This window comes from Dromiciops gliroides, chromosome 1, assembly GCF_019393635.1.
Source record: "Dromiciops gliroides isolate mDroGli1 chromosome 1, mDroGli1.pri, whole genome shotgun sequence".
In the NCBI taxonomy this organism is placed as follows: Eukaryota; Metazoa; Chordata; class Mammalia; order Microbiotheria; family Microbiotheriidae; genus Dromiciops; species Dromiciops gliroides.
This window is the reverse complement of record NC_057861.1, coordinates 651,423,175-651,438,223: the sequence shown is the minus strand read 5'-3', so window position 1 is coordinate 651,438,223 and position 15,049 is coordinate 651,423,175. Positions and strand designations below refer to the sequence as shown.

General features: G+C 34.6%; 1 protein-coding gene across 8 annotated transcripts in view; it reads left to right on the top strand.

Moving 5' to 3' along the window:
• The window catches only part of NFIB (nuclear factor I B), a 273,901-nt gene that overhangs the window by 75 nt on the left and 258,777 nt on the right, over positions 1-15,049 (top strand). For 7 of the 8 annotated variants that reach the window (XM_044002409.1, XM_044002389.1, XM_044002352.1 and 4 more), the window contains exons 1-2: positions 1-64; positions 6,218-6,749. The exon at positions 1-64 is cut by the window's left edge and continues 75 nt beyond it. In XM_044002409.1, coding sequence (XP_043858344.1) covers positions 35-64; positions 6,218-6,749 — 562 coding nt within the window. In that variant the 5' untranslated portion in view covers positions 1-34. Of the gene's footprint in view, positions 65-5,674; positions 5,808-6,217; positions 6,750-15,049 lie in introns of those variants that run through there. The other variant, XM_044002361.1, reaches the window with a different exon arrangement.

Below are 15,049 nucleotides of genomic sequence, written 5' to 3'. Positions count from 1 at the left end.
GGGATCTCCGGAAAGTGCGTTTTAAGGCGAAGTCATGATGTATTCGCCCATCTGTCTCACTCAGGTATAGATATACGAACGGTTTGGTTTTGTTTTGTATTGCGAACTAGCGGAGTTTAATTGAATGAACAACAACAACAAAAAAAAAGGTGAAAAGTTTAAAAAGTCATTTTTGGTTTGGTTGGGGAAGGGGGAGACCGGTTTTTGTAGGGTCCAAATGCAGTTTGGAGGTTAATCCCGGTAGAGAAACCAGGTTATAAGAGAATTGAGATCCTTTAAGGGAGGAATTCCAAACCCCAAAGTAAGAAAAATGTGCACTTGCTCCTTGAAAGTGAAGGAAAGGCCACTTCTGCACAAATGTTGTTGAATTATGGTCTAAAATGTCAAATGGAGTAGGTGGGAAGGGGAATGGGGAGCATTAAACGAAGAAAGTTTTAATTACCCAAGAAAGAACAGGGCTTCAAATGCAGCCATTAGAATTAATTTACTCTCTTTTAAACTATTCTGTTCATTTTGGGCTCTGATAATACAGGGAGTTTAGGGGACATCGTTATTTTGTGTTTCTTAAGCTAACATTGACTAATGTAATGTAGGATTCTTATTTAATCTGCTACGGATAATGGAAGGGAAGTTGACTATTTTTCTTGTCTACTTTTGGAGTCCGAAAGTCTTGACAAAAAGAAAATGTTTTAAGTACCTTAGTCATAAAGACACCTTTAATTTGGACCTATCTAGTTGGCACTAATGGTTGTTTGGAGCCATAATAGCTAAGATTTATTTCAATAAGCTTTTTAATTTTGTAAATTTTGTGGGTGTATCATGTCTGCATAAGTAGTTTAGAAAAATGTAAGTAAGTTAGTTCTTGTTTGAAAATATAAATATATACTATATACATATAGCTTTCGATTTGGGTTTAACGTCTTTCTGACAATATCACAAAATAAAATAGACATTTTATACCTTTTTTCCCAGTTCTAGTATTTTAAATCAAGGTCATATGAAAAATTACCCTACTGAAGTTGCTTTTAAATACCTGCAGGGCATTTGTCATTACTTCATTTAGAAGCAAATAGTAATCCCATGGTCATAGATCACATTTTAAGCAGTACATTAAAACTCTAAAGCTGGGGGACAGTTTGCAGGAGTTTTAATGCCCTTTAGGAGAACATTTCATAAACTGTTAACTGTTAACCACTTGCTTTCACATTGGCAAACAAACCAAATAGCTAAAGAAGTGAGTAAGTCTTTGGGTGTGTTAAATTAAAAAATCTAATATTATTATGATGCATTTGTATAATGGACAAATGATTAAGATTTCAATTGTTTGACAATTAGAAGCCATTGTGATTCAAAAGGATTGAGGCATTCATAAATTGTGAATGAAGATGAAAACAATGATAAGGCTTATTCAGTGATTGGATACAGTCCTGTAGCTTTTTGGCTGACACATTTTTTATTGTTTATATTTTGTTTGGCATCTGAGTATGATTGACTTAGATATGGATATTTTCAGCAAGTAAACGTGTCTTTATTTTAACAAAACTGTGTAAAAGAGAGTTTTTTAGCTATTTGTATTTTGAAAGTTATACATAGGTTTTCCTTTTAAGTATCACCATGAAGTTCAAAGAGATACACCTTAGGTGTGTGAATCACCTTTGTTATAATCCACCATTAGTATTTTTTTTAAACAAATGAATCTTTTCTGGGGGTAAAATGTTAACATTCCTTAGTATTTAAACACAGTGATGGTTATCTGACATGTTGCAAGTAATACAAAAAGAAATGCATTTTGTATTTGCACCCTATGCATGCTTAAGAAGTGCTGCATCATTCATCTTCATCTGCAAAGTGTTGGATAATTTTTCACATTCTGTATATTACTCATATTCATAATAGCTGCTTTTCAGAAATTGTTACCAGGAGTTAGATTTCAAGATTCCTTGCAAAGGTTTATCAAAAGAATATTAATTTAAACTTAACCTCAATTTATACAGAGGAAAACTATGGCAGTTTCTTGGCATAAAAGATATTCAAACATATAATATATATTTATATATGTTCATGCAATTGTTATACAAGTACTTGCAAATACATGTTCTGTAGTATACATTTTTGATGTTTTTTTTTTAACTTTTTGGAATAATATCTTCCATATTACATTAATAAATCTATTTTTAGGATTTAAGGCTTATGTGATGAGAAACTATTTTTGGAGCTCATGTTTAATAGAAGTCTTAAATGTTAGGTTGTGGCGAACATTTAGAATGTTACAAAAGTTAGACTAAGTAACTGTTTTGGTTTTATATCACTGTTTTATGTTGATAGTGGTGCTGAATGTTTATATCAAAACATTTTCTAAGATTTAGAAACACAAATTAGAGTAGATCACCTGATTGGTAAGAACTTTCTAAAAAGTGGCAGCTTATTCAATAGTAGTAGGGTACCTGCTTTTTAGAACCCATTTTAATTCTAAAGGCACCATCGTTAAAAGCTGATATTCAGTAGTTTAGTAGTTTGGTATGCTGCTTTATTGGTACTTCATACATGCCGAGAATATAAAGCAGACTTGTAATGAAGAATACAGTATGGTCACATATGATTTAATGTTTGCTTGTTCTTACCATAAATAATATAAAATCTTTAATAATGCACTGTTTTTTAGGAATAATAGGGTCCAATTATTATTTTTCTTAAAGTGCTTTCAAGTTTTCCTGGTACGTTTTTATACAATTTTTTTTTTAAAACACAGCCGATTCTTTAGAACTGACCCCAACAAATTGGTCAAATTTTCTTTCTCTTTTCTAGAAACCATTCTTTTTTTCAAAGCCAAGAAAACTGTTTTAGGTAAATGAAGAATGTTGCATTTTGAGTTATTGTGGCCTGCTTTTTTACTTAATCTTTTAATTTGATAATGCATTTGGGGGTTGGAAAAATGGAAATGGGAAAGATCAAAGTTTTTTTTTTTTAACCCAAACTGAGAAAAGGTGGCCTAGTGACTTGCATTGTAGTAGTTAAAAGTTTAGTTGCTTAATTTCTGAAATTCTATGCTTATTTCAAAGTAACTCCCATTTTTGTTTAAAATGAGAATGCATTTTGTACACCTGATCCATTTAATGGGATATTTGAAAGTCTGTACTTTAATAAATCACTTGTGTATGTGTGAAGACAGCTACTTATGATCCACATTCATGTCACATAAAATCATTTTAAAATATATTGCCTCTGACAATGTTACAAACCAATCAAATGGAGTAAATGGCATTTTAGTCATGTTAGAAGAGAAAAGTATATAACTAATAGCCAGTCTCCATTTACAATCATTTATGCCTCTTGTCAGGCAATGTTTGATTTGAAAGGAATCCAGATAGACAATGAAGCTCTAACAGATACTTAAAAATACTGCTTTGAAGACTGAGAAAGTTTGCTGCTTCTGTGCTTAATTTTTCCCCATTATAAGCTTTACAATCATTTTTTGCCAGTGCCATTTTAAGCATTTTCAGAATTATTTTTAAAAGTTTGTGTTTCATGTATATTGTAAAGTAACATCATACAAGAAAGAGATGAATCTAAAATTTGGATCCTCTTTATTTAAAGTAGCTTATTAATTGTTTAATATTCATGAAGATTAACATTATTCATACTTCAATATTTACACTAAAGTAACTTTGGTCAAAATTGACTGTTATCTCTATAGGAAAGTGAAATGTCACTGGACATACCACTTAAGAACCTAAGTATTTAAGTATTTCTGCAGTGCTTAATACCTGTTAAAATAACACTGCGTACTTTTAAGTGTGGGTAGAGTGCTATGTGGAAGAGGAAGTCCCCCCCCCAACTCTAAAATTTCCCAAGTTAGAAAAATCAAAGATGATTTATTAATCATATCAATAAATCATATGCAGAGGTGAGATTTGTAGGGAGTAAGCTGTAAAGGAACACACAAGTCCAAGTTTCCTTTAGAAGGCTTTCACTTAGCATATTTTTCTTAGGGGAAAAAGAAAACTTTCTATAGTTACAGTGAAAGCTAAAAGCATGGCATCAGAAAGTGTATGGAGATAGGGAGGTCTTATCATGGGCTGTGGTTGCTCAGAGCAGGGCTGCCTTCCCACACAAAGAACAGATTGTGGTTAACTCTTTCCATGTCCTAGTTTTATGTGCTTGCATAGTAACTGAATTGTTCAAATCTCTGCTGGAAACTCCTGATCAGTTTAATGATTTCCTCTGTGGCACTTCATGATGCTTCATGCTGTAATGTAATCATCTGCATCCTGTATTATAAAATTTTGATTCCATTTTTCTTCTGTTATAGCGATGTTTTAAGGCAATACATGAACTATATGATGGCTACATAATTGACAGTGTGTGTGTGTGTGTGTGTGTGTGTGTGTGTGTGTGTGTATTTAGGAGTTCATACCAAAAAAAAGTCTCAAGCTTTTTCAGCATCTAAATGGGCTAAACTAGTTTTTAACCATTCTTTGGTAATGGATACTATTAATAAATCTTATTTAAAGCTTGATTGATTAGTTAATATGGAATTTTTAGGACATGTTCTTTGTCATAAAGTCATTGGCTATATTTCCAGCATTTTTACCTAATGGAATTAATCAGTTTGCTGATTAAACATAATTCATTCCACATTTGTCAGGGTAGCTAACATTAATCCATAAACTGTAACTTGGGATACAGTCACTTAGAGAAAGTCAGTTTGTGGTTTGGGTTGACAGTACAATCAATTTGACCAAGAAGTATTGAGAATGTCTTAAAAGTAAAACAGTCCCGGTAGATACTTTGCCACCAGCTCAAGATGGAGATCTAGGATCCTATTTGTTGTAAATTTTGAAAATTTCCTTCTGTATTTACAGTGGGGTTTTATAGGTTGGGAAGAGCTTTTCCAAACGAGGTACACAAATTTATCCAAGGTAGGAAGTCATGAAAAATTGAATAGTTTTCTATTCCTGTAACTATTCCCCCTCATCCCCAGTTTTCAATGAAGGCCGGAACAGTACAGAAACCCATAGGCAATCCAATGAATTGTAAGTGATAAGCAGCTACGCTGTATCTACCTACATGTGCATGCATATATGCAAATGTTTAAATATGGCAAAGGAATTGCATAGATTGTACAAAAGCAGTATTTGACCAGTGGTGCACTCCTAATGTCACTCTGTCACGGGGTACAGAAACACAAAGAATGTTAAGTTGGTGCCAAGTTGCCATTTTTCATTGTTCACCTCAGATCGATTTTTAAGGGGTTTAGAGTAATTGCCATACTCATGTGATCAGTTAACAAATTAACTGACTCTGTGGGGTTTCGTATCCTATAGAGGAAGCTGCCGGAAGATCATTAATGTAATTTCAGTTTTTAACTTTATCAACTTTGATTTCACAAAGTTGGTGGAGGAGGTGGGGGAAGATGTGAGGAAAGGGAGAACATGCCGTGCTTAAAATATGGAAACCTTTGGTGTGGGGCTCCTCTAATCCATGCTTTATCTTTTACCTACTTTCCCTTACTGTATTACCGGTTTCTGTAGTTACCAGTACTGGAATGGGACTGTTTCAGTGTTGGAATGTTGGACGTTTGATAAGAAAATGGATCAAGTTTGATGGCGCATGCTCTCTGTGCCACCAGCAGTCTCTTGCTGAGAGCATGCTCCAAAAGCGGGAACTGTGTGGCATTACACTGAGCATGTATATGCTTTGTGTTTCTGTGCCACAGAGAAGAGAAATGAACTGTGGCATCATCGCTCCTGCCTTCTGAACAGCTCTCCTCAGATTTTCCAAAATCTTAGTGTGTCCTTTGTACAATGGTACTGCCTAGCATTAGTTGATCAGTCAAACATTTGAATATTAAATAGGATCAAAGCACTTTGGTCAAGCTTTTTTGAAGAATATAGTCTGTATGGAATGGGTGGGGGTGGGGATAAGAGCAGGGGTGCAAAATAAAACCTTTATTTGTTTAGAAAACTATTTATCCACAAACTGTGGAGTGGGGGTAGAGAGGGAGTAACTGTCACAGTACTTCCTTTTCTTTACCTTCTGTCTTATCATTTCAATAATTTTAAGTAATAAAAGGAAATACAGATCTTCACACCTAAACCTACCTTTCTATTGCTTTGTGTATTTAACTGGTAGGGAATGTGTACATTTTTTTTCTGAGCTTTTAAGATCAAACTGACTTTGCTCTTCTTCTCTTCTATCCCCCTCCCTTCTTCCACAGGATGAATTTCACCCATTCATCGAGGCACTTCTTCCACATGTCCGTGCAATCGCCTATACGTGGTTCAACCTGCAGGCTCGAAAACGCAAGTACTTTAAAAAACATGAGAAGCGAATGTCAAAGGATGAGGAAAGAGCAGTCAAAGATGAGCTTCTTAGTGAAAAGCCTGAAATCAAACAGAAGTGGGCATCTAGGCTCCTCGCCAAGCTGCGCAAAGACATCCGCCAAGAGTACCGGGAGGATTTCGTGCTCACCGTGACTGGGAAGAAGCACCCATGCTGTGTATTATCCAATCCCGACCAGAAGGGTAAGATTAGGAGAATCGACTGCCTGCGACAGGCTGACAAAGTCTGGCGTCTGGATCTAGTCATGGTGATCCTGTTCAAAGGCATCCCTTTGGAAAGTACGGATGGAGAACGGCTCATGAAATCCCCACATTGCACAAATCCAGCACTTTGCGTCCAGCCACATCATATAACAGTATCAGTTAAAGAGCTTGATTTGTTTTTGGCATACTACGTGCAGGAGCAAGGTAGGAGCAGACTGTTGTTTCTTATATTAGTATGTCAAACACTGACAGGACAGTATAATGGAAGCATGACTTCCAAACATTCTTCTGTAGTACCGTTTTCTCTTTCTTTCCCCATATACACGTACAACACTTGGGTTGGACTCAAAAATCTCTAAGGTCTCTTCCAACTCTAACACTGAATGTGTGTGTATGTATGTGAATACACACACATATATAAACATATACATACATATCAGATATATACTTGTATATATATATATGTATGTGTATGTGTGTAGACTGCTAGTGATGTGTCCATACAGATATGTTCCACCATGTACAATCCATTTCATTAGAATGTAGTAACTGTAACACATACATTGATATGAATAGTTGAAGTCTGGGAAAGAAGTATATTTCTGAGTGTCTTTGAACTCGTGAATTTACTCAATCACAACAAAGTTTAATTATATTGGCTCATTTGATTTTTTTTCCCTTTCATCTATTTCTGCAATAGCACATTTTTTCAGTCCTAGTAATATGTGTATTTATGCGGGCATAGTCATATCCATATATGTTAAAAAATCCTTACACCCTCTCTAGACTAGAATAAAGTAACTGTGTTCTCTTAGACATGCCCATTATAGCTCTGAGAAACAAAATTAAATTCTCACCATTACAGAATGTTTAAGAGCTCTAGTAACAAAAGCCAGATCCTATATAGACCAATAGCTTTGTAAGACTAAATGTTTCTACCAACACCTTCTCTTTGATTGTGTAACTAACCACTCATTGTTGGCTAGATGGATTACCAATCTGTTTTTTTTTATAAGTCATGCTATAGTAATTTCCCATAGTGACGTAGGAACATTTAGTTTTTAAAGGTATGCTCAAAGTTCACAAAGTGTAAATTCATTGAGACTTTTTGAAGAATATGGGGATGGCCTTCTAGTATAGTTAAAAAAAAAACGGAAAGCACATTGCATAGACTAGTTTAAAAGAAATCTTGAAAAAGAATGGAGACAACATATAGAATACATCTATTCTTGAAAATTAGTAGAAACTAAGTGATATACATGTTCCTGAATAATTCACAAACAGGTGTGTATCACTTGGTACTTTCTTGACTTTGCAAAATACGTGTCCTTTATTTATGGTTTCTAATTTTCCTCATACTGTGATATCTTTAAATAGGCAAGAGTTTTTCTTCTGCTGCTATTGTATGTATCAGGATCTTGAAATCATTACATCGGTAATCAATCCATGTTAAAATAGCATTTCCTTTTTAGCAGCATGCCCAAAGTGGTTTAAAGTTGGATCTGCCACAGATGGTGGACCATTTCATAATTTGGCCTGGTGGTAGGCAAAAATGGCCTGCAGATAGCCAGATGACATACTGCTATCTGATGCTTCTTATATAATTATGAGAATTGAATAATAAATTATTATGATTTTTCATATCTAAAATAAGAAAAAATATCAATATTATTTATTTATTGGGCCTTCTAGGTACATAGTAAGTTGCTTGTTCTTTATATTTCCTCACAAGTTTTGCTTGATATATTTTAAGAGTTGCAATGAAATAAATTACATTTAATTTCTGATCTTATCTTAAGCAGTAGTAATGGAGAAGAAGCTATGGGATTTATTGCATTTTGTTCAAAAATATAAAAGTTGTAACATCAAATCTCTCTTTTTTCCCTTTCCTCCTTCCCCCTACTGACCATCATCTCAAGCGTTTTATTGTTTTGCAGTGACTTAAATATGGTTAAAGATGCTTTTTGGTAAAAACATGGAGCAAAAATGGAACCATTTGCACACCCTAGGTTTACAAATAAAAGTATTAAAGCATATAACATAGATTTTCATTAAGTCATGTTAAACAATGTGTTATATATTGGTTGGGTTAACTGAAAAATGCATTTTAACATACCTTCCTGGAAGTCAGTACTGCAAGTAAACTTTTAAAAACCAGGTCAAGCGACTTTTTAGTGCAGACAGAGGGAAGGTTCGCATACACCTAAGTACTCCTCACATTATCGGTTGCTTGAAGGCTTTTCCTTGCAGTGTGTCCGTGTGTGTGTGTGTGTGTGTGTGTGTGTGTGTGTGTGTGTGTGTGTGTGTGTGTACAGAGCAGGCTGTCTGTTCTCTTGTTTTAGATGAACTGGCTATATGAATTTACCTCTTGGATTTGGGAAGATAAGGTGGATGGGTAAATATGTAAATGCTTTCTACATTATACCATCAGTGGGCATATTAAGTTTTAAGCAACCTCTAGGAAAATATCTCTGGAGAAAATATTGATTTTTTTCTTTCTTTTTAAAAAACCAACTGTCAGGCAATTTTTCATTATTTTACCCTGTGATTCTAATTTGTGTCTTTTCCTACCTTCCAGTGCATCTTCTGTTAACATCTGTTGGTTCTTTATTTGAAAAAGTCACATTATGATGCTTTTGTCTTTTTCCTTTTTTCAAAATTTGTATCTTTTTCTTTGTCAAGAGTAGGTTAATTATGTCATTTTGCAGTGCAATTGATTAAAGAAGCCAGGTTTTAAAAGATAAGCCTGTAGTCAATCAAAGCGCTGCATCTCTCACATAATGACTTTTTATTTCTCCTGTAAGTACATGAAAACCCACTTAACTATGTTTTATAAATCAGGTATAGAAATATAAAGAATAACCTGAAAGAAAAATCAGAAAAGAAAAATGTAATGTTTGAAATTGAATGAAGGGAGAAAATTACTTTTTCCCCCTCTCTAAATGACTAGGAGAAAAACATGAGGAAGAATAGCTAGAGTGCCAATGATGGTTGCCAGTGGCACCAGGATTGGCATCAGACCCTCTTTGTTTAGCTTAGGATGCTTGTGATTTGTTAGTTGGCATCCGCATTGCAGTGCGGAGTAATGTTACAATATATTGACAATTTCCAGATCTGAAAATGTCAATAGTCCTCTTGGTTATTTATACAAGATCACATACTGCATCTTTTTAGGAGGAAGAAATAAGGACCAGCTTCTAATAAAGTTTCATCGTTGACCAACTTCATATGGCTTTCCTTTTCCCTCTTTCTGCCTTTCCTTTTTTTTTTTTTGGTTCAGTCCTTGCTTCCCCTTTTTCATAGCAGCAGCAGCATCCTTTCTAGAACAGAGAAAAAGTTAGAAGGGGTTTTGACATGAACTATAAGCTCTGGCTATCGCTAGTGTGGTTTTGGGAAGAAATTATGAAATTTAAAAAATTATTCACAAAATCTAAGTTATTAAAGATTTTAGCAGCAAATGACCAATGGGTCAGTGTTTTTTGAAAGTCCAAGCTGTAGTTATTCAGCCTTTTTTAAAAAACCATAATTTCCTCACTTTTGCTTTTTAAAAAAATTAGATTAGGAAAAGGTCATTTCAATACAGCTTTTGATAAAATTGTATTATCTTCTACTTGAGAGCATGTATCATTTGGGAAGAACTGTATACAAGTCCATAAAATCATTTATGGTATTTGATTGTGAGTGCTGCGCTTTTACTGTGTTCCGTTGCTAAAAGAACCGCCATTTTGTTTGTCAAGTGCCAGGAGAGGGAAAAAAAGGCAGACAATGTGCTTGATGCCAATAATGGTTGCCAGTGGCACCGAGGTTGGCATCAGACCCTCTTTGTCTAGTTGCTGAATGCCTTTGATTCGTTGGTTGGCATCCGCATTGCAGTGGGCACATTGGAAAGTTTTTGACAATCAGAGAATGAAAGCTGCTGTACTTGTTTGCTGCAGCAAACCTTAGATAAAATAAATCCCTTCCTTTTCTAGATTTTTTTAGACTGCAATAGATTGAAACAACTGTTCTAATCTTGTCTCTTCATTTTACTAACAGATTAAAGAGAGCCAATGTTTCTCATCCAGTGAATTCTTGTTCTCTATGCTGTCTTTGTTGCTATCTTAACAGAAAATTTAAAAAAGGCAAATCATTCCATACAAACCTCACTATGATATAGAGGATGTACTGTAGGAAGAGCATCCTACCTTGAGAAATATTGTGGAGGACTAATAGACTACAGTGATGGGAAATGCATGAATTATTACTAAGCTTTTTTGTTTTCTCTTCCAGCACAGCATATTTCTTATTTTAGTCATATTTCCCTTAGTTTCTACACTTTCCATTTTTATAATACTCTTGTAAAAGCTCCTTATGTTTCACTCTAATATCAGAAATTTGGGAGAGGTATTTTGCAGTGCAAATCTTCAAAGAAGAGATATATTTCCTAAGTCTGGTAGAATCCAGTCATTCCCGAATTTTTAAATTCTACATCAGGATGATCCTATGATCCCAGTTATATAGTTCTGTTACCAGAAAAACTAACAAAAAGGCTGTCATTTTTTTTGAAGTTTCCTAGATAGTTAGCATTAATATTGCTTTCCGGTTAACCACTATTATCTCGTTAATTAATAAGAAGGATTAGCAGTTTTACCCAAAGGGCTGCACAGAAGGAAGTCTGGCCTATCTGAGCTACTGAATCGCCAGACTGTGTCCTGTCTGGGGGAGGGGGGAGTTAGTAAGGGTGGAGCAAGGGGGCAGAGTAGGCACTGGGTTTTCATTAAGTAAGGAAGAGTTCTGCAAAAAAGTAATCTAGCTCACTGAGCTTGCTAGGAAGTTTACAGATCTCAAGAGATAGCAACTGTTATGTGTTGCAGGTTGCATGAATGCAACAAAGCACAATTTATATTCACTTATGCTAACTGGTTTCTGAATTGTACTTTGCCCCGGTATTAAAGGTGTTTCTAAGCACAGAAACTTCATCAGTGTTGAATGTGTTTAAAAACTAAAGTTCCCTTTAGCTAATTGGGGCACCTAAGGTTGTGGCTAAGTTGTTGTATGCTGACTGGCATTTTTTTTGAATGTTAAATTGTGTAACAATCTATATTGTTATGTAAGTTGTGAATACTTATTTTTAGGGGAAATTGTGATAAATATCCTGTTTTGAAATCCGAACCTTTTCACATGCCACATATTTGCTAGAGAATAAGTAACTGTTATAAAAGCTTTTCAAACCCTTCCTAAATCGGTTCTTGACTTATGGACTGATTTGGCATGCATTAGTATCCTCACAATTAAGTTTATGTAGAGTCTTCTTCTGCTTCCTATGATTACGTTCCATTTTTGCACATTAAAGATTTGCTGGTTTTGTGGCTATTTTACAAAAACAAATGTTCTCCTACTTGGGAAAAATGAAACAGCTAGCGTTAGGATGGCAGTTTTCCTCAGCGAAATGTTGAAATGAAAAGATGCATATTTTCCCCCTATTTTGTATGATAGGAAAGCTATGTATGTTCTTACGTGTGATTTAGGTGACCATAGCTCAGTTTTCCATTTAATGTTCTGTCCTTAGCTGAACTGCTTACACTATAGTGTACATTTGTTTCTGCTCTGGCTTAAGTCTGCTTCATAAGATAAAGTTGTACTTTATTGGCATCCCTCTGTTCACGGATTTAATGAGACCTTCATAGGGAACATATAATTAAAGATAAGATATTTAGCAATTTCCTCACTGATAAGAAGAAAACAATGTCAAAGGGCCCAGAGGTTAGTTCTTTTCATGCCATGATATCCCAGCCACATAATAAATTTCCCAGACAGTTCAAGAGTTAAAATGCCAGGGCCAGTTGAACAAGTTTGGCATCGATACATAGAGATGGCAAGCTAAACTCTTGTACTTGCTTTTCAAAGGGAGAATGAGAGAATACAGCTGATTCATTCTATTGTTATGGAATATTAAAAGTCATCTATGTAGATGCTTGGCACATAGTAGGTGCTTCACATATGATTCTTGAATGATTTAATTGAACACTGAAAGCAACAAAGGTGGTTAATTGTGTTTAGCAGCACAAGGGAGACATTCCCCATCTCGTCCAAATTCATATAGACAGAAAGAAAAATATTCACTTATTCAGGGAACTTTGCATTGTGTCTGCATATAGTTTAGTAATATGACTCTACATATAAAGGAATAGTAATCATGTGCATTCTTTGGGGGAGGATGTCTAATTTGATCTAAGTGAACATTTCAGGGAATGGATGATTGGTTTATAAGCAAAGTCACTCAGTGATAGGCTCAGCTGCTGTTTGCGTCTGAGGACTTAGGAAACCAATACACTTCTAGAGGCCACTTATTATTAATAATTGCACTTTTATAGTTCACTTCTTTAGCAGTTCCATGTCTTAAAGTTTTATTTAAGAAGCCCACATAATATGTAGGCTATGATTTTCCCTATTCCTAATTTCAGGTATGGAATCTATGGGGGAAAAATGTCATTTGGCAAATCAGTATTTAACCTTCAAAAACTTACCTCCTAGTTAGCTCGATAGACTATTAACATTTTGTTTTCAAGCACATCTATAATCTAGCAAAGTAATTTTCTTTGGAATCTTGGGTTCTTATGCTAGATGGGGCACAAAAGCCAGAATTCTACTGACTAATTGGAATTGAATGTGTCCCAATTGGAGCCTTTGTTTGGATTCTCTGGTATAATTTAAAATGATGATAAACTTTTAGTTTCTGACATCATAGTAGCTTCTGAAGTAGTCAAAGAATGGCTGTTACTTTAGTACATGATCAAGATTTGCAAAGAGTAGAAACAGTAAAAAGTTTTTATTACAATAAAATTCTTAACTTATATAAGAATTGTGAAAATTATAGTAAGCAAGGGAAAATGAGTTCCTTCTCACACCAGCTTCTAGGTAAAAGTTTCTCTTTGTTTTGTGAACTCATAGTGAAGATATTGCAGAATTAAAAACATACACATTGCAGTTTGAAGTTAATGAAAGTAGAATTCTTAGACACTTCAGATGATTTGCAGTGTATATGCCATGTCAGAATGAATGAATGGACAGCATGAGTGTCAAAGCAAAGTTTTACAATTCTTCCCTCATCTCTACTCCTGCCCCTGTGGCAAAGGAGTAATTTTAGAAATCTCAAGAACTGGTGGTTATGTTATCGGAAACTTGAGTTATTGCAGCAGCATGTCATACTGCTAAGCAGAACAACACAAGAAACTTCCAAAGATTAGATTCTATTTTCTGTGGCAAGGTAGCATTTTAAAAAAAAAAATCTTATATTTCTGAACTTAACTATGTGCTGTGGTTAATTTAGCTGAATTCACTTGTTATAGTTTGGCATAAAGCAGGGATCATAAAAATATAGAGAAATATATTGAAAACTAAATTAATTCAGTGAGGAAAGTCTTTCTGTGATTAGCCATCATTAGCCTGAAAGTAACAGGATGCTAAATTTATGCAGTTTTAGGGATTGAGGAGTTTTTAAAAAAACTTTTTTTGGGGTTAGGAAGTATTATTATTTTATTCAGAAAAATTGGAAGAAATAACCAATAATTAATTGATGAGGTGGAGCAAACATTGGAAATGAGTTGAAGGCAAAAGTACCACAAAATTTGAATGAAACAATAGAACTGTGGGGTGACAAGGAAGCAGGAATATTTGTGTGTGTACATATCACGTATGATAAACACACTTAGAGCTATATAGCCCCTCCACTTATGATGATAGTTTAAACAGGACAGCATTGATGAATCACAGACAAATTAAAGAACTCTGAATAAGTACAATATAATTGAAAATATGGGGTGATGGATGAAGTCATTTTGTTAGCTGAGAGTTGCCTGGAGGTTGTATATTTTCAGACTCCCAATTTAAGGCAGTTCAGAGCATGTAGCAAGTTTCTGATGAAGCACCAATCAGTAGAAAATGGGATTTGTTTAAACAAGTGCAAAATAAAATAAGAATTGCAGATGAAGGAAAAAAATTCTTTAATGCTAAATATATGCAGTTTTAAAAGGCAAGTTAGCTTCAGTCCCAACACTGAAAAGAGAGATGTTAGTACTTAACTAAGTGATTTTTCAAATGTAGGCACATTGAAGAATCAGCCATTAAAAAGTAGTTATTTAGCAAACAACAACAAATGCAATGTGACAGATCAATATTCTGATGAGTGAAATTAAAGATTTTTGAAAACATTTGAGTTTATAATTCTCTTTGAAAAAATATGTGTATGGATGTTTTTGCAGCATCAAGTACACTATTAACAAGGAAGCCTAGAGCCCAGTTATGAAAATATAATCATGCAAAGATTTAAAGAGTTATTGATAATAGAGTGCGTTGACTAATTTATGTGTACAGGGGATTACTATCTCTGCCCATGGTAATGATATGAATGTATCAATCTGAAGGCTGTACCCCAGTATCTAGGAGTCAAAACTGTGAAAAATGTTCCTGCTTAGGTCAACTTGTATTTTATTATTCTGACATCTGCAGTTTCTGGATGGATTACC